Here is a 21,973-nt window from a genome sequence, read left to right as displayed (position 1 = left end):
ATGGTGGTGATGCTGATTCCCGTCAGGCCGAACCCAGTGAAGAACCTCAGCACCGCAAACAGGACGAAGGAGTTGGCGAAGGCGCTGGAGAAGCCGAACGCCAGAGCCAGGAAGTAGGCAACCAGCAGGCTGGTCCTCCTGCCGTACCTGAGGGGAGAGGAGAGAGGGGGAGGGGGGAGGAGGAGGGGGGGGGGAGAGGAGCAGGTGAGGGAGAAGAGGAAGGAGGTGGAGGAGGAGGTGAGGAGGAGGAGAAGAGGAAGGAGGTGGAGGAGAGGAGGAGGTGAGGGAGAAGAGGAAGGGGGTGTAGGTGGAGGAGGAGGTGAGGGAGAAGAGGAAGGAGGGAGGGGGAGGAAGGAGGAGGGAGGTGAAGAGGAGGTGAGGAGAGAGGAAGGGGGAGAGAAGAGGAAAAGAGAGGGGGGAAGGAAGGGGAGAGCAGTAGGAGGAGGAGGAGAAAAGGAAGGAGGAGGAGGGGGAGTGGGAGAAGAGGAAGGAGGAGGAGAAGAGGAAGGAGGAGGAGGAGGAGAGAGGAAGGAGGTGAAGAGGAAAGGAGAGGAGAAGAGGAGGGAGAAAGAAGGGGAGAGCAGTAGGAGGAGAAGAGGAAGGAGGTGGAGGAGAGGGAGGAGGAGGAGAGGAGGGAGGAGGAAGGGGAGAGCAGGAGGAGGAGGGAGGAGGAAGAGGACAGCAGGAGGGAGAGGAGGAGCTCCAGCTGCGGTTCAGCCGCACCGAGCCATCAGTGTCCGTCCTCATACTTATCGCTGAAGTAGCCGAAGGCTGCGGCTCCTGTCATGACTCCCATGAAGAAGATGGTGCTGCAGGTCTTCGTCAGGCTCTTCCTGTCGCAGACAAGGTCCCACTGAACAGGAGGTTACTGTAAGTCAAAGGTGCTTTCGTCCCCATACAGTATGTGTGAAGGCTGAGCCTCCAATCGCTGCTGCTGTTTCACCTCTGTGGCCACGGTGGAGGCGAAGGTGGAGTTGTCGTACACGAACCCGCTCTGACACGGAACCGTCGGCGGCTCGGTGCCGTTGGAGCCGTCGGACGGCGGCTGGAGCCGCGGCTCCGTGAACATCACACAGGACGCCGGGCTCCCGTCGGGCCCCACGGGGACGCCGGCCCTCAGCCTCTGCTCCAGGGTCAGATTCCAGAGGGCGGCGCCGACGTCACAGTGGTGAGGAGGCACCGCAGCGATGAAGTTGTTCAGGAGGAAGTTACAGGGCAGAAGCATGCGGGGCGGGTACAGCAGAGCCAGAACCAGAACCTGGAAGAGCCCGAAACCGCCCACGTCCTCCAGGACCTCATCAAACGTCATGGTCGGTGTCTGTGGCTCCTGAAGAACGACACACGCGTCTTATTCTGCTTGTTTCCTCAGACTGTCTGTCCTGGTGGTTTCATGTTCCAAAGAACAGCAACGCATCATCCACACTGAAGAATTATGATCATGAAACATGAATAAAAGTATTATAAAAGCACATCACTCCATCTGTGCATTCTCATTTTTAGCTTGAAAGACCGACCTACGTCTTTTATCCACTGAACTAGAAGCAGTCGTTATTGTCGCATCAGGAGTTTGACAGTCAGTGAAATGGTTTCCGGTCCTGCCACTGGGCCCAGTTCAGCGCTGGAGGAGGACTGGAACCTCCACCCAGTGAAATGTGAGCTGAGCCTGAGACACAGCTCCTTCATGAGCGGCACACTGAGGCAGCAGCTGAGATCAACACAAGCCTCAACTTTAAAAACCAGAGAACGCAGCAAAAGTCGCAGGTGGACGGATTCTCACCGACGCACAATCAAACCGGGTCAGAACTACCACTAAGTTCTAGCCAAGAAGCTGAACTCACCTCGAGCTGCTCCGGTGGTCATCAGGCTGAAGCAGTGACCTATGAACTCTGCCGCTGAGGGGAAAAACAGCGCTACTTATTTCTGGCACCTCGGACGGAGGCGTTTTCAGGGCCGTAAAGGTCTGGATCCGTTCCAGCTTTATCTAATCTGGGAACACAGTGTCCCAGTGCCAATCAACAGTAAACGTCCACGCAGCAGAAATCAGTTAATGAACGTGAACATTCACACACCAGCGTTGACAGGGACTTTGTTTTATTAAACGGAGCTTTGTTATTGACATCATCACAACAACAGCAAACAACAGAGGAAAAGTCCGTGTGAGTGAATGATTAACTGTGACGTGACCCAGACGTTCGCCTGTCGTCAGCGCAACCGCGACCCCTGCGGCAAAAAGCGGCCAAACAATCAGGAATCACGTGAAACAAAGTGGTCACAGTTTGCTTCAAGCTTTTAATTAAACCGCGAATTAAACGAAAGGAACTCGACCAACGTCACGGCAGCTCCAGGTGAGGCCAATCAGCAGTGACGTCACAACCCAGGGACGCATTGGATCCACACGGAGCTGTTAAACTAAAGGACGGCGTCTGAGCGGAGGCTGAAACACTGGCCCCGTTAATGTTCCAGGTCGGTTTTTTACGCGTTAACGAGGGACCGCGTCAACCGGATGACCGACTGGTTGCCCGTGGTTACGGCCGCTCGTTATCCGTCCTCGTCTTCACGTGATCTGAACAACGGTGCTGCTGCTCAGTAAGTAAAGTGCGTCACTAACGTCCACATAAATGTACAGAAGTCGAAGCGTTTTTGTTTTGTGTTAGTGAAGAACTTTTGCGTTGCTTTTAGGTTCAAGCTGCAGTGACCGGTTTGTCCAGTAGATGGCGACAAAGCTTCTCTGAACCCGAACAAAGCTGTTTAATGAAATTCGGTTAAGTGAGAGCAGACGTAAATGGTTCTATTAAGAACAAGGGAAGGTTTGAACAAATAACAAGGGAGGCAGTGGGAAAAGAACAAAACCACAAAACCGCTTCACGTTTATGAAAACGTCGTGTTCTTCATGAATTTTCAGTTTAAACGAGGCTGTAGAACACGGAACGTACATGTTCCTCAGTACGTACGGTGAGTGATGCTTGTGATATTAAAATGACGTTTATGCCACATGAGCACAGGAAGTGTCTGTGCATTAATAATTACCGTTGGGAGAATTTCAAGTAGCAGCTGAAAACCCAGCAGCTTCTGGATCAGGTCACAGGAGGTTGAGCCCCACCCCCCACCTCCCCCCGGAAGCTCAGCCGACGGCTGAAACGCCGCTCCTGCAGGTCGGCGTACGCTTCCTGTTCACACAGGAAGTGCTCTGAGGTCACCGGGAGGTCACCGGGAGGTCAGAAGGCAGACGGCCACCGGGTCCCGAGAGATAAGAAAGTACAGCTCGCCTGGAGTCGGGACAGTCGGACACGGAGCCACGCAGAACCGTTGACAGTGAGTGGAGCTTAGAACCAGCGGGGGGTCAGAGCGATGATGTCATGATGTAACTGAGTGTTTGCAGTCGCCTGCTGCATCACTTGATCATGGAGGTTTTAGCCCCGTTCATCATTACTGCAGACGACTCAGCAGACTGTTAATGGAGGAGCGGGTGACGCTGCTTTCTTCATGGATGAACCCGGTTTCACCACATGAACGGACTCGAACCCGGACCCTGTGACGCTGCTTTCTTCATGGATGAACCCGGTTTCACCACATGAACGGACTCGAACCCGGACCCTGTGACGCTGCTTTCTTCATGGATGAACCCGGTTTCACCACATGAACGGACTCGAACCCGGACCCTGTGACGCTGCTTTCTTCATGGATGAACCCGGTTTCACCACATGAACGGACTCGAACCCGGACCCTGTGACGCTGCTTTCTTCATGGATGAACCCGGTTTCACCACATGAACGGACTCGAACCCGGACCCTGTGACGCTGCTTTCTTCATGGATGAACCCGGTTTCACCACATGAACGGACTCGAACCCGGACCCTGTGACGCTGCTTTCTTCATGGATGAACCCGGTTTCACCACATGAACGGACTCGAACCCGGACCCTGTGACGCTGCTTTCTTCATGGATGAACCCGGTTTCACCACATGAACGGACTCGAACCCGGACCGTGTGACGGGCTCCCGTCCAGCCGTTCTGTGGTTCTGGCTCCGTCCTCATCAGGGTCACAGTGGGAAGCGCCTGAGTCATCATTGCGTAAGCTTTTTGTCTTCGTGCTTCCCAGTTCAGAACAATTGGTGAACACAGTTTGGGCCGGGACTGGCTTGATTTGGCCTCGGATTGTGTTTCTGAACGAGTTCCCACAGAAAAACAAAAGCAGAAATCAGACAATCGCTGTTTCATTTGGTGCGTGACGTAAGAGATGCTTTGTATTGAGGCCACACAGAACCAAAGCGGTGACGGCCAAATCGACCGGCTTCATCGTCGGAACCAGAGTCTCCGTCTGCTCTGATGTGACCTTTTGGACTCTTGGCTGGTAGATTGAACAGACCAGAACCGGGCCGTGTCTGCTGTGGCTGGAGGATGGACGTCTGTTAAACACTGGACCAACGTTTAGCGCTGGATCCCACGTTAAACCAGTCGTCTGTGACTCAAACATGGGAAACTGGATGTTTGTTTACAGTGACATTGGGTCCTGGCTGGGGGTCGGTCCCAGTCCAAGCAGCTCTCTGTCCTGGGATTGGACCCGGATATAAACAGTTTGTCCCTGGATCGTCTGATTTCCCAACGGACGGACAGATTCCAGCTGAGGAATGAGAAGCTCCCAGCGCAACACGGCGCTGCCCGGTGTTTATCACCGGTTTGACCCGTTGATACCTGGTTCTGCTGCTTCTGGAAGAATGCGTTTAGTGTTTGGGTCAGCGATGATGTGAAAAATACTGATCCTGATTCCTTTCTTTGTGTGTCTCTCAAACCCAGAACCTTCAGGAGTGAAGTCCAGGCCTGACCCAGCTGTGTCTGGGCTTCACCCCATCAGAGCCCGGTCCACAGTTCAGACCAGAACCTTCACGAGCGAGGTCCGGGGCTGAACCAGCTGTGTTTGGGCTTCACAAAACTAGGGCTGGTCCACAGCCAGACCAGAACCTGTAGGAGCGAGGTCCAGCTGTGTTTGGGCTTCACCCCACCAGAGCCCGGTCCGCAGTTCAGACCAGATCCTTCTACCAAGAAGGTTTGATGGTCGTCCTTGTGCACCTTGGCAGAACTTGGCAGAACCCCTGTTCTGGCTTCGTGGTCTTTATAGCCCGGACCTTAACTGAGATGAGGCCTGTGGACTTGTCTCTTTTTGATCACTGTGACTTCCTAGATGAGTCCTGGACTCGGACTATTTTTGGCCTTCGTTGCTATGGCAACGTCTGTGTTGCTGAGGCTGGAGGTCTGAGGACTTTGCAGCAGTCTGATTGTTTTGCAGACGCTGGACACACACGCAGCAGGAAGCGGGTCGGCTCGAGACGCCGGCTTCTTCCACGTTTCCTGGTTTCCTGGTTTCCTGGTTTCCCCTCCCAAAGCAAACAACAGGCTCTGAATTGGGGAACAAAGGCCCTGAACGAAGACGCGAGCGTGTCGCACATGTTTACCTGCGTTTCCTCCGATCAGTGCTGCCATCCTGCAGGAAGGAAGATGAGTGTTGGCACATCAACAGACAGCAGGACATCAGATCTGCTGGCACCACTGTGTACGAGCCTCTGATTTCCCAAGTGGCCTGTTACTTAAAGTTCTGGGATCCGGTTTAACTCTGTGGTGAAGCTGCTCTAATTTTAGACGGAGCCAATTGAATCTTGTCTGAATGTGGACGGTCACGGCATCATCTCATTCATGACGTTGTTACAGTGATGATGATCTTTTTTCATTCCTCTACAATCTGTGTGTTTGCTTTTGTAGATTCACGATGTGTCCTGAAACTGCCCAATTACCGCTCTGGCGATTGAAGGTAGGAAACTTTGAGTCTATTTTGATCTGTGTCAGTTTGGATCTATTTGATCCGTCCACGCCGAGCAGAGGATGTGCGTCTCGTTCCAAAACAGAAACATGTTGAGACAACAGGGAAACGGGCAGCGTCTCGTTAAAGACTCGTAATCACTGACGTTCACATGCAGAAACAACAACAAAGGACACAGCGCGGCAGCGTTCCCACAGTGCTTAGTGAGGCCGCGGTGGCCGGACCCGGACGGGACGGGACATCTGAATGGTAAACAGCCGTCCTCCCCTCAGGATGTGTTAACGATGTGCATGTGAACAGGCGACGCAGAATCTGGCAAAATACAACAAGTACAAACCAGCAGAAGCAGGACGCTGCTAATAAGAAAGCGAAGGAACGGCTCCAGGACCGAGGGGAGCTGGATCAGCGCTGACTAGAACAGGTCCATTTAGGAGCAGGTCCACTCTTCCCTTTAGAGATAAATGAGTTGTCAACCTTTTAACTGGCCGTGTCTTTAACGAATCCTTTGACATTTGTTTCAGGTTTTGTCTCAAACTACAGGCGACCAAATTAATAACAGGACACAACGAGAATTTATTAACATGCATGTGTTTAATTCTGAGCAAATATTTCCTGTTTCTGCTTTATCAGCCTGGAGGATCGTAGCTGGTTCCTCTTTACAGCACAGCTTCAGCTCAGGAATGTTGGTCGTCATTGGTGACGCAAAGGTCGAGACTCAAGCATCACAAGCCTTCGTCTGATAAAACTCGGATCTGTGATTACGAAGTTGTATTAAATGATGAATCTCTTGTCTCTTGTGTGAGACTCTTCTAACCTATTCACGCTCTAATGGATGAGAAAGGCCTAATACTTGAGGAATGTAGTGGAGCAGATGTGGCGCAGAACAGGGCCCCACTGGACCTGATGCTAAAAGAGTTTTAAAAGCTGATCATTAAGTTTTTATTATTTAGAAATTGATTGGACCAAAAAAAAATTACTTTTGATCCCGAATAGTAATAGAAACACGTGAACAGAACCAGATGAGGCGGCATAAGATCAATATGCTTTAATAATAATCAGTGGAGAAACACAAACGTCTCATCAGGTTAATTCCTCCGTATAGTTGTAATAACAATGATAACAATATAAGATCAATATGTATTGTAGCATGATAGAAATGTAGCTAATATACGTGTATGACACTGACAAACAGAACACAGTAGCTGAGCCTGGATCCCGTAGCAAAAAACCCTGTTACACAAGACAAATGACAGATTTGTCTTAAAAGAACAAATGTGCAATAAAAGCGTGAAAGTCCTGGAACGACTGCTCACTTGAGTTTAGGGTGAAGCCTTCGAGCAGCACAGTTTGTTGAGATGAACCCACCTTTGGCATCTGTCTCCAGTGTTTAGTTCTGGTGCTTTTTTAAAACATTTAGATTTTGTTTTAATAATTCAGCTGTACAGAAATCCACATTTCCTCCTTTTAGCTCCTCCTGAAAGCCTGTCGTTGGGACGTTGGCTCCTGGGCTTCTCCTCTGTGCCGGCCTGGATTCCAAAATCGACTTCCTGTTGGCCAACTCATCGCACATACGTTACCACGGGTAATACTACAGCATCCAGTTTCACTGAATCCTCAAATCTGTTCCAAAAACGCAGTGATCCTCATCGATTGAGACCAAAACATGCCGAACACTGAAGGAAACGCCACGTTGGTTCTGATGCAGTCAACAAACTGTGCACTTGAAGGGTGAATGAGGTTTGTGTCACGTTAAGGCACAATACAGCAGATTAATAGGAAGCCAAGCAGAGAACATCAGAAACCGTTAGTGGATCCGAGCCGAGGGCTTGATAAAAGTCCTGAAGCACCGCTTTACACATGCAACTGGAAACCCAGGCTCATGTGGCAGCGTCGCCTTCTTTACATTATTTAAAATGCTACAAAGTGGCATTTCTCTTGAATCTCAACCTTTTTAGTTGTTTTTTCTTAAAGCAGAAACAAACAGTACTGGCCAGCAACAGAGTCCATAGATACGTTAGAATAAAACAAAACAGCCACGACAGCAAAACGGCACTGAGCCGGTTCTGATCCACTACAGGGAAGCGAGGACAAAGTACCGGGACACAAACACAGTCGCTTTAAATACGTAACATGTACAAAGCTCTCAACTCATACAGGAAGTGGTCACCACACAAAGACGACAAGGACGGAGTGAGAGTAACAACGGCTGATCTCACGTTTGGGTTCAGTTTGGTCCCACTCGAATTCTGTCTGAAGGCTTCGTCAGTGGCTCCGACGGTTCTCTGGGGCGTCCCCACATCCCGCAACCGCCCTCCTTCGCACGTCTGAACGGCCCAGTTCCATTTAAAGTCCAAATCCACATGCTCTGCATTTCAGTCGGCTCTGTGATGGTCAAGGCAACGTGTGCCGTTCCAGGCAGACATTGGTTCCTACTGACTAACAGCTGGTGTGTCAAGTGTTGCTTCATGATCCCCCCCCCCCCTTCATGTAGTGAATATTAATCAGCTGCTATTTGTCGCAAACATTCATTCAAGCATGTGACAAAGTGTTTGTCTTTGGATTTCAGATTTCATGTTTAGTCAAAACAGTTTGAATGTGATGTGGGAAAATCACACTTGTTCCCAGTTTCTCACATTTGAAGGACAAACGCTGACTGTGCACAGAAACCAATAAACTGCCTGGAGGTGTACACGAGAGGCAGAACAGTGGAACCATTCACGCTTCACTTCTCTCTATCAGCTGCATGGCGGTGAAACCTCAGTGAGATCCACGTTGGACTGAAGCCAAGCGGAAGTGCTTCAAACCCTCACTGCAGCGAGGTGAGCGTCCAACCTGCATCCAGGAGCCAGGCTCCGCTTCAGTGAGAGCTCACTGGCCTCTGTTACTGTTCCGTCAGCGGTTAGTTCAGTGACCGAGGCTGTAGAAACTTTAGCTTAATGATGCACAATAAGAAACAATAGTGAAAGGAGCTGATATGACAGAAAAGAGGAAGAGGGGAAACAGAGTAGAGCAACATGTAGCAGTGTCCAGTGTTTCTCTGGTAGCGTGAGGAAGCAAACAGCATCGTGTCCCCTGGATCTGGACTCAACAACATGGGGATATCTGGTAAAAGCTATTATTTCAGTTCAACAAGTGAATTATAGATTATATTCAACATAATATAAAGCACAAAGTAAAATGGACCCAAATCGATCTAATGCTCACTTAGAAAGCAGTTTGATTGACTCCAAATCCTCCAGAATTTAGGATAGAGTGGAGTCAGAACAGGCAGAAATGGGTATCATCGTTCTGATTCGAAGTCTCAAATGAAACCAAACTATGAAAACCGTGGAGCTGTAGGTGTTGGATCTGATCCACTTGATGTTATAAGTCAACGTAATACTTTCTATTCTGTCACATGGAAGATACGTAACATAACATTACGTTACATAAACTAAATTTCATATTATTCTAACTAGATCGTTATAATTATTCATACAGACATTTCTGTATTCTGGTTTCATGTGGATTATTAATTTAATCCCTTCTGGCCTTTGAAATTCTGAAAAATCTAAAAAAAGGAAAAAGCTCTCTCAAAGTTCTGAAGCAAAGCAAAAGCTGGGAACAGTTGGCTTTATAGCAGCTAACGGGAGCGTCTCCCCTGGTTGAATTCATGTGGGGCAGCTAATTAAAGTGCTGGAGTCCAGATATTGCACTGCAGTGATTTAAAGTCATCTTTGGAAGGTTTAGCAGAACCTACGAGTCCTCGGCTCCTATTGGGTTCAAAAATGGCAGCAATTCAGAACCAGGTCATGATACCCATTGTTGCTTGATGGACAGGATCTACATAAATGGGCTGCTTGGAGTAAAAGAACAGTGAAGGAGACTGGGTCTGGTTCTAGGCCCGTTAGGAGCCTTGGTCATCGAATCCCACTGTGCCAAGTCTGACACAGCTGCTAGTTGTGGGTGTGGGGTTGCAGTGTGGGGGCTTAGCGCTGGTCCTCTCATGGCTTCACGTGAGCCTGTCCATCCGAACCTGATCACCAGCGATACCTCGCCGTCCAGACCTTCAGATCGGTCCATCTTTTCAGAATCGTGTTGTTGTTTGTGTCATTGCACAGCAACTGTTCTACACTGTCAGCTTAGAAGCTGGGGGTACAGGTGTGAGTGGTTGACCCTGATATCTTCACGTGAATAGATTGTCTAGGTACAGAACTCTACAAAGGACAGGGAACAGCACGTGGGCCCGACCTAATGAGCTAAATAAGGCTAAGGCAGGATGTGGTTACATGAATACCAGTTCCTATAGGTAGCTTAGCCTCCGGGCACCTACGAAGCCCAGAGGAAGGAAGGTACAGAGGTTGAGTCTTGGTCTGCGGCTGGGGTGGAAGGCGGGCTCTAGGTGGCCTGGTCCAGGGCTCTCAGCAGGTCACAGCCCTGGAGCAGGTGCAGGTTTCCCTGCAGTGGAACGTTCACCTCGCAGTCGTAACGGGTCAACTCCGGCAGACAGCAGGTCTCGAAGGAAGGGCCCAGCAAACGGCTGGCTATACCTGAGGAGGAAAACGTGAGCAGCTCAGTCAGTAACTCGACCAGAACTCATCGTATTCATACAAATGCTTCATAGACATGAACACAAACATTTGCCGTCAGGTTTGGCCACGTGAATTTTTCTGGCAGCTACTTTCTTCAGTCCTTCACTACTCATCCAAGGAGCATGATCTGGGAACATTGACTGGAGACTACAGACCTGTCCTTCGGATTGGTTTCACTTCATCAAACTGGTTATTGCCTTTATCAGGTCTAGAGGACGACGATGTGATCTCCAGCCAACGTTCCCCAGACTAATGAGGTTCCTTGAATGAATGGTGAAAGGCTTCAGGCCAGATGCTGTGAGGCAACATCCAGACGACATCACCTGGATCATGATGATCTTTCAAACCATCTTATAAATAGGAATTCAGTTGACGTCACCTTCAGACTTGCTGGAAGGCAGCGGGTTATACTCTCTGAAGCAACAGCTCTTTTGGGGAAACATTTTCTTTGCACCAACGATCCCATTTCCTGGATGCTGAGACTTCCTGTGTTGTTGCAGAGAGCTGAGACACGAAGACACGTTGCCCGGTGCCATCCTGCCCATCCCCAAGTCTGGGAACAAAAGCAACACATGCAGTTGTCTGGTGCGTAACGGCGAGATGAGAATGCGATCGTCATCACAAATACCTGCCAGGGATCCTGCGCTGAGGGAGCGGTCCATGATGCCACAGCCGTCCCTTCTCATCTTCTTCCACAGGACTTCTGGTGGCTTGCATTCGGCCTGAAACACATCAGCACCAACGTAAAGTCTGCATTGTGTTCCTTAATGATAAATGAGATTTACTCTCAAAGCTTCACTTACTGCCTGCACTCTGTATTTTTAGTTTCCTACTGAATATTTGAAGGTAAATTGAGATGAGATCAACCAGTCATCCATAACTGAAGACTTCCCGCCGTTTGGGAACCTGCAGTAACTCACCACCATCTGGTTGAAGGAGCGCTTGATGCTGTTGCTCACGGCCAGTCTGCTTGGACTCATGTCTCTGTAGGCTTGTACGAAGCGGTCAGTGGACCTGTAAACAAACACACCGTTAAATGGAGGCAAGCGAACGCACTGAAGTCTAATAAGCAGTGACATCACCTCTGTTTCTGCATGAGGTGCGTCAGGCCCTGCTGGCAGGACGGACGATCGTCCCCAGACAAAGCGTCTATCCCATAGGCCTTGCTGGCTCGTGCGTGTTGCTGGTATGTTAACAGAGGGTCTGGAGGCCACTGCAGGTTTTGCCTGCCCCCCATGGAGGACAGAGGGGTGCTGGCAGGCGCCTGGTACGGTGGATTCTGCATGCGTCCCATCATGTAGGCCTCCGTTCGACGGTCCATGTTCCTCTGGCCGGAGCTCCTCTTCTCCCCTGACGACCAGGACGCCGGCTGCTGGGGCGGGTAGTGGGCCTGAGGGTGAGGGTGGCGGCGACAGGGGCTGGAAGAGGCTGGCAATGTTGCTGAAGCTCTGTGGGGTGGCCCGGTGGGTTTGGGCCAGGCTGCCGCTGCTCCCCAGGGGTCCGGCTGAAGACGCCTCGATAGGCTCCGACTCTGGCATGATGGGATTCAGCTGGAAGTCTTCTCCGTCCATGGGAATATATGGAGCCAGCGTCTCCAGGTCCATGTCACTCTGGGAAAAGAAAAGCATGTTTACCAGCAGGAGCCTGCAGCTAAAGGCAGCTTTAACTCTTATCATGCATGAACATAATCTGTGCTGTGAGCTGCCATTTAGGTAAAACACTTATTAAATGTGCCGCTAAGACTATTGTGTCTGAGCAATAAAACTATGACTCAATAACTGAGAACTACCAACTGGACTAATCTACATAATCCACCACTTGTGATGCAGAAATACAACAAGTACTAATTTAGCGTGATGAAGTTGTTTACAGTAACAGACCTCTGTGTCTGCAGAGCCGCCGCCGCCCTCGGTGTCCAGAGCAAACAGCTTCTCCGTGAGCTCCACCTTCAGGTCGGACTCCACAGAGCTGTAGTAGTCACCTGGGCTGCTGGGCTGCAGAGGAACCAGACCACAAGAGGGAACATACGTAAGAGAGGCCAGAGCCGAGCTTCCACAAAGGCACCATTCACCACTAAGAGCCTGCTCCTTCCAAATGTCCTCCCCCGGTTCTCTCACACGCGGTCCACTGACGATGACCTTTCACCAGCATGAGCCTGGCTCAGCACAACACCCAACTAATTAACAGTCCTCACCGTGGAGCAGCTGCTGAGGCTCGGGGTGGCGCTGTCTGGGGGCAGACTCTGCTGCACGGTGAATGGGCTGGCGATGCCGGCCATGTCCACCGGCGCCGGAGCCGGGGTCTGACCCGCTGGGGGGGCGGCTTGGTGCTTGTCGCCGGCCCAGGACGGAGGCGCTGGAGGGAGCATGGCCTCGGCTGACACCTGGGCGTATCCTGCCGGCTGCTGGGGCTCATCGAACTCGGGGCGACCTGCAGGACAGGGCAAAGCTGTGATGTGGTTCTAGGCTGACTGACCCCTCACACACTGAGCTCAGGAAAATACACACCGAAGTCGAGGGAAATGATGGTGTCCCCAGGCGTCGGCGCCAGCTGGGCCAGGTCCTCCGGTTCCTCCTTGAGTTTGGTGAAGAGGGCGTCTCCGGACTCTGCGGTCAAACCTGTGAAGAAGCTGTTCATGTGATGCGGCTTGAACAGTGACTCCGTCTGCTCCAAGGAGAAGATCCTTGACTTCTCCTCAATGTCACTGCAGGTTTGGAGACAGAGGGTGAGATGAGGCCAAACGCTTAACACAAGAATCATCAACGGAGCAGAAATGAGGCGGCAGCTCCACCTGAGGACGTAGTTGATGCACACGATGCACTGGGGCTGGGAGTTCCGGCTGTTGTAAATGACGGTTCCCTGGGTTTCCACCCAGACGTAGCCTCCGGTCTTAGCCAGCATCCGGTACTGACCAGTCACGGCCTGACCCTTGGAGCACACTGCACAGAGAGAGGAGCGCTGAGGACGTAGCATTTGGTCACAATTACAGTCCGTGAACTGAGCCACTTGTCCATGATGATATTCAGGTTGACAGCCAGTGGTCACAGGCAGCTTTGTTCCGTCCTACACGTTTATTGTTGTGGTAGAAGCCAGAGAACCAGCCTTCACCTACGTCACCATCTGCTGCTAAATGTTTGTGCTTCTGAAAATGACGACTGACGCTCGTTGACCCCATTAGTTTCCTCTCCCTCTACATCCAATTGAGCTGTGTTTAGTGGCTTCAGGCAAATTAGAGGTAAACAGGTTTTGCTGTTCATCTCCTGTGTTTGAACATTGGCTGTGATGAATAACTCAAACTGGGTGAATCCTGGCCCTGCGATGGGCTGGCGACCTGTGCAGGGTGCACCCTGTCCGTCGACGCAGACAGATGGGACGGGCTCCAGACGCCGCATGGGAACAAAGGGTAGAAAACGGATGGATGGTAAATACTGGTAAAGATGTGAGAACGCTCCATGACTGCAGGAGCTTTGTTCCGTCTCTCATCTTCCCCTCATTTGTTTTGAATGTATACACGTATTTATTTTGCTGAGGCTGCGAAATGAGCCAAACCGACAGATTTGGGACGTCTGACTAGGAGCTGAGGAGGAGAAGTGCTGGCTGAAGTCCAAAGTCCAGCGGTGGCGTGGGAACGGAGCAGCACTTTGGTCAGAGAGAGGCCGTGTGTGCGTCTGCAGCAGGCGCTGATCGACAGGCCGCTCACAGCTCGCGTTGGCTGTGAGATAGAGGCCTTCGTCACGACGAAGACGAGGACGAGCAGCTCACTCAGCCGCTCCAACACATCCACTGGTCCGTAAACGGTGCTGATGGTCGGGAGTCAGTCTGCGCTGTTATCGATCCTTTGAATCAGACTCCAGCTTTTTGTGTGGGTGTCGGCTGCGTTTGGAGCAGAGTCGACCTGAGGGAGGCGCTTTTACAGCACGTCTCCTCCCGTCCTGATCCTCAGCAGAGCGACCGACTGAACGGCCGACAGATGACCTCAGCAGGTCGTCAGCGACTTCAGCTCTTTAATAAAAAGCATCCTATCACCAGCCTCCTGCTCTGCACACGTACACGTCTATGGACACGCTCACATGCTGCTAACGTGGTTGTGACGTGTGAGGAGGAGAACATCAGGCAGCCTCACAGAGCGTGTGGTGTGTGTGTGCGTGTGTTGACTGCGTGCGTGACTGCGTGTGCGTGTGTGTGTGTGTGTGTGCGTGCGTGCACGTGCACATGCGCTCTCACGGTTGTGGTGGCTCTTGGTGACGCTGTCTGAGTCCAGCGCGTGGTAGAGGTCGTACACGGAGCGTCCCAGCAGGTCCTCAGGAGTGTAACCCATCAACTCCGTTACCCTGCAACACATTCAGAGCAGGATTTTATTAATTCCATCAAATCCTGCTCCGTCCTGAACTTCAAACGACTTCACACATGATTTGCAAATCAAACAGAGGCGGACGCGCGTTCCCTGGAACGGCTAATCTCTGTCTGTCACTCCATCACGAGTTCAGGTTGTTAGTGAGGATTTACTTTCTTCCAGTAAACACTGCACTGCATCACACAGACTGACACCTGCTGCAGATGCAACGACTCTGACTCAGGGTGCGTTCAGTTCGACTGTGTCTGAATCTGCACCAAACAAGCTGAGAACATGAGGCAAAGCTCCGCAGGACGCGAGGCTTCGAGGATGGAAAATCAAAGGGTGAGTTTGACCATTGGAGTAGTTACAAATCAACCAATTAATGATCTTCATTTCAACTTCATGCAAAATTTATGATGTGTTGTCAATAATTGCTCATGTTTTAAATGTAATTAAATTAAATAAGATTCCACTGCCCCTGATGTGTTGATCACGTAATTTATCCTCACATTTAACTTGATGGTTTGTTATAAATGGTGTAAATAGAAGCTGAGGTTTTGTCGTCTCATTAAAGGATGAAGACCAAGAGTTTGTAATGAAGACGTCTGAGAGGCAGCGAGGAAGAGGAGCTGCGTCCTCGCACTCTAACGGTGGCGGCTGCAGCCTCGGCCCCGAGGAACGAGGCGGATCCGCTGCAACACGACTGGCACCACGCCCCACGACGGCTTCTGGAGGCACTGGGCCGCGTGTGTGCGTTTTGTGTGCGTTTTGGTGTCATCACGTGTTATTACTCCGACACAGACGCCTTACGTGCAAACAGCTACGTGGCGATGAAGCCTCCTGTCTGTTTACAGCAACAGGCGGGGTGTCTGATCTGGGACGACCTTCCTGCAGCTTCGCTTCTTGATGATTCAGCTCGTCTCGAGCCTCGTCCCTCTTCTCTCTGTCCCAGAGCAGATGCAAAGAAACTTTCTGTCTCTTCCCTAATGAGTCCAAGTCCCTGCTGCCGCGTACAATAAACTCATTTGCGTAATTGGAGAGAAGATTTGCACCAAGCAGGGAAAAAGAAAATGGGTCCTTGTTGTAGAGTGGTCACGCACGGATGTGTGCACGAAACACACAGAGCACAGATTTTCTCCAAAGGGAACCTTTGTCCTGCGTGAGCAGCTTGATAAGATTACAGGTCTGCGTGGACCTGCTTGTGTAACTCAGACCTCTCCTTCTGGTGCCAGTTGGAGGAAAGGACCGCAGCGCTCGTTTGGCCTCTGGACGCCGGCGGGACCGGTCATTCGCTCCGTCCGGCTCCGTGGCACCGCTCAGACGCTGCGGTGCATGATGGGACGTCAGGGGCAGCTTGAAGGCGCGTTTATGTGCAGTCAGAGCTTCGTCTCCAGGAGCATCGACAGCCGGTTTAACGGGAAGAAGCTGAACTCGTTTAAAGACACAGTAAAAAGTCAGAGCCATTTTAAAGTCCGGCTTCTGACTTCAGGCTCCACAACGTGGTTTAGCGCCACAGACTCAGCTCAGTGTGTGCAGTGACTGCTGTGCCGAAGCCGCGCGGCGCCCACCTCTCGTCGCAGTAGGTGAACTTCATGTCCATGCTGTGGCGGCTCAGGAAGGTCCTGCTGTCCAGCGGCGCGTCCATGTTGGACGGGTGCGGGACGGGCTGGCACATGAGGACGGCGCAGGCGAGCGGCGGCTCCTGGGCGCCGCAGAGGACTCTGGGAGCACAGCTGCTGTACAGCTTCAGGTGTCCGGTGCAGTGCAGCACCTGGAGGAGCAGCAGAGAAGCTGGAGGTTCATTTCTGTTTCAGATTCGAATGTGAAACCTGCATCTATTTTTCCAGCTGATTTAATCTTTTTGCATTTTTCTGATTTATTGGTTACTTTAACCTCCTCTGGATTATTGTGCACATAACTCAGTCATACAGGGAAACAAGAGCCTTTGGCTAAGAGTTTACAGCGTGTTCACCTTTTCAAGCTGTGGTTCGAGGCCCCAAACTGCTCATTGCCTCATTTTTCGGGGTCGTGAGTCAACACGTTATAAGCTTCATTCAGTTGCCTGAAGCCTCGCTGGTGTGAACGGATTAAAAAGCGGTGCAGATGTGCCAGATGTGTCGGCCTCTCACCTTCCAGCTGGCTGACTTGAGGTTGACAGTGCGTCCTCTGTTGGTCACCGTGCACTTCATCCTCATGAAGAAATCTCGCTCCGTGCTCAGCTCTTTGCCCTTTTTACCGAAGCCGCTGCCTGGAAATCAACAATGAACAGATGGTTTAGCTGTTGCCAGAGACTAATCAGCTGAGCCCAATGGTGCAGGAGGGAATAAGGCCTTAACATTTTCTCCTTGTGCTCATGAGCTGACAAAGGATTTGATTCACTATCTACCTACGTGTCCGTCCACTTTCAGGATGTTTAAAGCTTTGGTCAGATCTGTATTTTACTTAAGAGACATTCCAGGTACAATATGAAGTAAAATCTAAGCAAACTGTTTATGAGCTAAAGAATAAAATGAAGGCTCAGATTCTGTGTCTCTCTCTCTCTCACACGCACGCACGCGCACACAACACACACACACAGCGCCGGGTCAGGAATCTCTCAGTCCAAACCCGACTTTAGCTGTATATAGTTACACCACAGTGGGTTTCAGTGTGTAAAAGGTCTACTGTATAAAATATGCAGCACTTTCTCTGTGGTCACTGCTGATAAGTTATCAACCACAATGGTGTGACAAAAAGAGATTATTTCCCCGGCTCATCCCCAGTATTTTCTCTGCACTGCTCTCGGTCCCACCAGCTGCTAGATGATGGTTTAAGGCCCTGAAGCTGCAGCTTGGAGCTTTGGAGGAGCCAGGAACTGCAAGTGCTCTGCCTGAGAAAGGTCAAAGGATTTCCATGAAACCAGAAAACAATGAAGCCACAGAGGACCTTCATGGTCCCCAGAGGATCCTCATAGGTTGTCATGACCCTCTGTCCACCAGCTGCAACCAAACCTCTGCGTCTCATCACATCAGCTAATACTGATGAAGCTACATGGACCCACGGCGGCGGCCGCGGCCTTTGGCTCCGGTTTCTGTGGATCGCTGAGCTCAGCACGTTATCAGTTTAACATCAGCGTGTGTCTGGATGAGAGGACGCGTTCACTCACCTGCTGCCTTCAGACTGAGGTTCTCTCTGATCTCCTCGTGGTCACATGGATGCGTGAAGTCAAAAATGCTGTGACCAGTTAACTCCACCTGCAGACACGAGTTCTGTCAGAGCGTTCACACTAGAGCGATGTGAGACCCGGAGCGTGAGCGTGAGGCGACGGCTGGTTCCAGCCTCACAATGGTGAATGCTGATCCAGATGCAAGTGTCACGTACCTGTGTGAGCCCCATGAATTTGTTGATGTTCTCCGACAGGAATATCATGTCGCCGTCGGACGTCACCACGGTAACGAAGCCCTCGAGAGACTTCAGGTACAGGCCGTCCATCTGTCTGTCCTCCTCAGTGTCAGCGCCGCAGCAGCCTGGAGGAGGGGAGGCCGAGAGGAGAGTCACACCGAGTGTGTGAGTGTGTGAGTGTGTGTGTGTGTGTGTGTGTGTGTGTGTGTGTGTGAGAGTGTGTGAGAGTGTGTGTGTGTGTGTGTGTGCATGTGTGTGCGTGTGTGTGTGCGTGTGTGTGTGAGAGAGTGTGGGTGGTGTGGTGTCATGTGGGGTGGGTGGTGTGGGTGAGTGTGTGTGGGGGTGGTGGGGTGGTGTGTGAGAGTGGTGAGAGTGTGTGTGGTGTGTGTGGGTGTGTGGTGTGTGTGTGTGCGTGGTGGTGGCGTGGTGTGTGGGTGTGTGAGAGTGAGTGTGTGGTGGTGCATGTGTGTGCGTGGTGTGTGTGCGTGCGTGTGTGCATGTGTGTGTGTGAGAGAGTGTGTGAGTGTGTGTGTGTGTGTGTGTGTGTGTGTGTGCATGTGTGTGCGTGTGTGTGTGCGTGTGTGTGAGAGTGTGTGAGTGTGTGTGTGCGTGCGTGCATGCATGCGCGTGTGTGTGTACGTGCATGCGTGTGTGCGTGCTTGTGTGCATCAGGCTTGTTTTCCCACTTGAAGCTGTGGCTCGGGGCCAAACCAAACCAGAGCAGCGTCTTCCTGCGTCTCAGGCTGCTTCTAATCCTGACCCTGACAAATTACACCTAAACCACGAGCCTCTGAAAGTGCAGCCCACCGCTGACGGTGTAATTAACAGCTACGCGCACGCAGTCGGGCATGTAGATGATGTGTTGCAGAACTACGAGACGCACACAGCGAACAGTTAGTGACTAAGCGGCCGCGCTGTGGAGGGCGGTGTTTTGTTTGTGTGTGTGGACAGTGGCTTCACACTGAACAAAGCCCAGTAGTCGATGGGGGTGGAGGGTGGGAAGCCTGCAATTCCTCCTGTGTGCTTCCCTGAGATAAGAGGCCGGTTCTCAGCTCCCAGAGGCCTGGGGCTGGAGTTTGGAGCTGGGCCCAGATAGCATTAACCCCTAGGGGAGCGCAGAGCTTTCTCATGGGGACCGCGGAGGCCCACTCCAAAGACCAGCGGCACCTTTGGCCTAAATACTGTGCTGTGATTAGCAGCCGTTTGGGCGCCGCTGCTCCCTCTCTGTTGTTCTTTGGTTGCGTAACTGGCCTCGTTTTAAATAACGGGGCGCAGATAAGCATTTCCTCTCTGCTTTCTGACATTCGTTCTGTGGCACTGGACAAAGTGACACAAGTTTTGTTCCCTTTCTTCGTCTCTTTTCAGAAAGCATAGGGTGCAAAACTGCCTGAGAAAACTGTGAGCCCCGTTAACGTCGTCAGCCTCGGATCTGGTCGGACAAAAACAGAAAGATGATGAACGGGACTGAATCTCGTCCTAAACCTGAGAAGACACAACCTTGGTGCTGGACGGCCTGAGCTGCTGCAAACGCTGGCTCCCGTTCGTCCGTCCAAGCCGAGTGGAGCTGGTCCTAATCTGCACATCGCTGCTCTACTGGTTTCAGCTTGTTACATAACAGATGCATATATGCGGCGCTATAGGAGCCTGGCGCCGGGGCAGAGCCTGTTATGGCTGGAAGGCTGAATGCCAGCACCAGCTGAAGGAGGGGCGGAGCTACGGGACGACCTGATAACGCTATCTGCTGCGCCATCTCCCCGTCCTCCTTCCTACCCTCATTACCTTCACCCTCTCCCCCACTCACGTCTTCTTTGCTTCGTCGTGGACTCGCTGACCTGGCCTCCTTCCCCGTCTCCCTCCCTTTTCCTCCTTCCTCATCTCCTCTTTCCTGTTCTAATCTCCTTTGTCTTAGGGCAGCTTTAAAAACAGCTTCCAGAAATGTTGCACTTTTTATTGCCCAGTTTATATCAGATACGCTGAGCTGTGTTGGGGCGCTGTATGTCGTTTGTACAGAAAACGAGTGGCCTTGTGCCTGCAGAACACGGAGCTACGCTTCCTTTAGGAAAATGACATTTTAATGTGGTTTGAATTAATTTCCTGATGGATGACGCTTGATGAAGTCGCAGCCGCTGTCGTGTGAGGCAGCTTCAAATGTTGGCATCGTTCGGGACCAACGCAAACAATGAAACGATTTGTAAAACTAAATGAGAAGGACATGAAACACAGAAGAATAGATGGGTGCGATTATGTCCAGATAAGCGTAGTATTAATCAAATGCCTTCCTATTCCTTTGGCAGGTGTTTACAAAGGCCTGCTGAGCTGCCAAACAGGCCCGATCACACAGAACCGCATTCTTAAAGCGCTGCTGTGGACTCCAGGGCCAAACCCAGTGCTTTAATGTGGTGATGTTGACTCCAAGCTGTGAACGGGCTCAACAAGCTGCAGCGTGGACGCCGTTTAACTTTTATCGTTCTCTGATCTCATTTCCAGACACAGTGGCTGTGGAGGAATTTTTTAGAACAATGGGTGTGTTTCTTTGTTGAGCTTCCTCAGCTTCTAATTATAAATAAGACGAGAGGAAGGAGTTGTGAAGGAAAGGCTCCCAAAAACACCTTCCTCCTCTGGTAGACAGAAGGCTGTGCCTACCTGTGGAGACGAGCTTGCGTGTGCGCAGGAAGCTGATGGCCAGCCTCATGATGGAGGCCTTGTCCAGGTGGGAGCTGATGTTGTGGGGTAGTGGCAGCTGGTGAGCCAGCTCGTAGAAACCTCCGTCTCCTTGCTGCGTCTGCAGCGAGCCGCATCCCGAGACTTCTCCTTACGTCGCTCCGAGCTGCTCCTGTAAAAAAAGGGATCAGTTCACAGCAGGTCACCCACAACCAAACACGAGTCATCACCCACAGTCGAACATGAGGCGTCACCCACGACCAAACATGAACACGAGGCGTCACCCACGACCAAACATGAACACGAGGCGTCCCACGACCAAATATGGACACGAGGCGACACCCACGACCAAACAGGAGGCGTCACCCACGGTCGAACACGAGTCATCACCCACAGTCGAACATGAGGCGTCACCCACGACCAAACATGAACACGAGGCGTCACCCACAACCAAACACGAGTCATCACCCACAGTCGAACATGAGGCGTCACCCACGACCAAACATGAACACGAGGCGTCACCCACGACCAAACATGAACACGAGGCGTCACCCACGACCAAACATGAACACGAGGCGTCACCCACGACCAAACAGGAGGCGTCACCCACGGTCGAACACGAGGCGTCACCCACGGTCGAACACGAGGCGTCACCCACGACCAAACATGAACATGAGGCGTCACCCACGACCAAACATGGACACGAGGCGTCACCCACGACCAAACATGAACACGAGGCGTCACCCACGACCAAACATGAACACTAGGCGTCACCCACGACCAAATATGGACACGAGGCGTCACCCACGACCAAACATGAACACGAGGCGTCACCCACGACCAAACAGGAGGCGTCACCCACGGTCGAACACGAGGCGTCACCCACGGTCGAACACGAGGCGTCACCCACGGTCGAACACGAGGCGTCACCCACGACCAAACATGAACATGAGGCGTCACCCACGGTCGAACACGAGGCGTCACCCACGACCAAACATGAACATGAGGCGTCACCCACGACCAAACATGAACACGAGGCGTCACCCACGACCAAACATGAACACTAGGCGTCACCCACGACCAAATATGGACACGAGGCGTCACCCACGACCAAACAGGAGGCGTCACCCATGACCAAACATGAACACGAGGCGTCACCCACGACCAAACATGAACACGAGGCGTCACCCACGACCAAACATGAACACGAGGC

The 21,973-nt window shown here is 51.7% G+C and overlaps 3 protein-coding genes and 1 long non-coding RNA gene across 6 annotated transcripts in view; 1 reads left to right on the top strand and 3 right to left on the bottom strand.

Annotated features, from left to right (window-relative positions):
- Positions 1 to 21,973, bottom strand: part of LOC114870735 (endothelial PAS domain-containing protein 1-like) — a 50,699-nt gene that overhangs the window by 17,526 nt on the left and 11,200 nt on the right. The gene's annotated exons all lie outside the window — the stretch shown is intronic.
- Positions 103 to 1,488, bottom strand: LOC129603069 (solute carrier family 22 member 7-like). Of its 2 annotated transcripts, none has more exons than XR_008692648.1 (2): positions 750 to 1,488; positions 103 to 147 (listed from the first exon to the last, which is right to left on the bottom strand). XR_008692648.1 is itself a non-coding variant. In XM_055502725.1 (2 exons), exons 1-2 carry the CDS (start codon positions 1,307 to 1,309, stop codon positions 731 to 733), a joined length of 489 nt encoding a protein of 162 aa, XP_055358700.1. In that variant the 5' UTR covers positions 1,310 to 1,488; the 3' UTR covers positions 535 to 730. The 2 variants fall into 2 exon arrangements, 1 of the variants encoding a protein (XP_055358700.1); XM_055502725.1 differs by lacking the exon at positions 103 to 147 and having other exon boundaries at positions 535 to 853; positions 944 to 1,488.
- Positions 2,221 to 6,601, top strand: LOC129603070 (uncharacterized). 2 transcript variants are annotated; one of them, XR_008692650.1, is made up of 4 exons: positions 2,221 to 2,586; positions 5,754 to 5,802; positions 5,969 to 6,060; positions 6,442 to 6,601. It is a non-coding gene; the product is annotated as an uncharacterized LOC129603070 (long non-coding RNA). The 2 variants fall into 2 exon arrangements; XR_008692649.1 differs by having other exon boundaries at positions 2,223 to 2,586; positions 5,969 to 6,601.
- LOC114870734 (endothelial PAS domain-containing protein 1-like) lies at positions 6,842 to 20,837 on the bottom strand. The gene is given in 16 exon segments (XM_029175773.3): positions 6,842 to 10,340; positions 10,762 to 10,935; positions 11,011 to 11,104; positions 11,303 to 11,396; positions 11,465 to 11,769; positions 11,771 to 11,992; positions 12,263 to 12,376; positions 12,577 to 12,812; positions 12,890 to 13,086; positions 13,174 to 13,321; positions 14,607 to 14,713; positions 16,287 to 16,489; positions 16,848 to 16,966; positions 17,864 to 17,951; positions 18,079 to 18,224; positions 20,743 to 20,837. Coding segments are annotated over 16 exon segments (2,448 nt in total). The 5' UTR covers positions 20,792 to 20,837; the 3' UTR covers positions 6,842 to 10,188.

This window comes from Betta splendens, chromosome 15 (assembly GCF_900634795.4).
Source record: "Betta splendens chromosome 15, fBetSpl5.4, whole genome shotgun sequence".
Lineage (NCBI taxonomy): Eukaryota > Metazoa > Chordata > Actinopteri > Anabantiformes > Osphronemidae > Betta > Betta splendens.
This window is presented reverse-complemented; position numbering and strand designations above follow the sequence as displayed.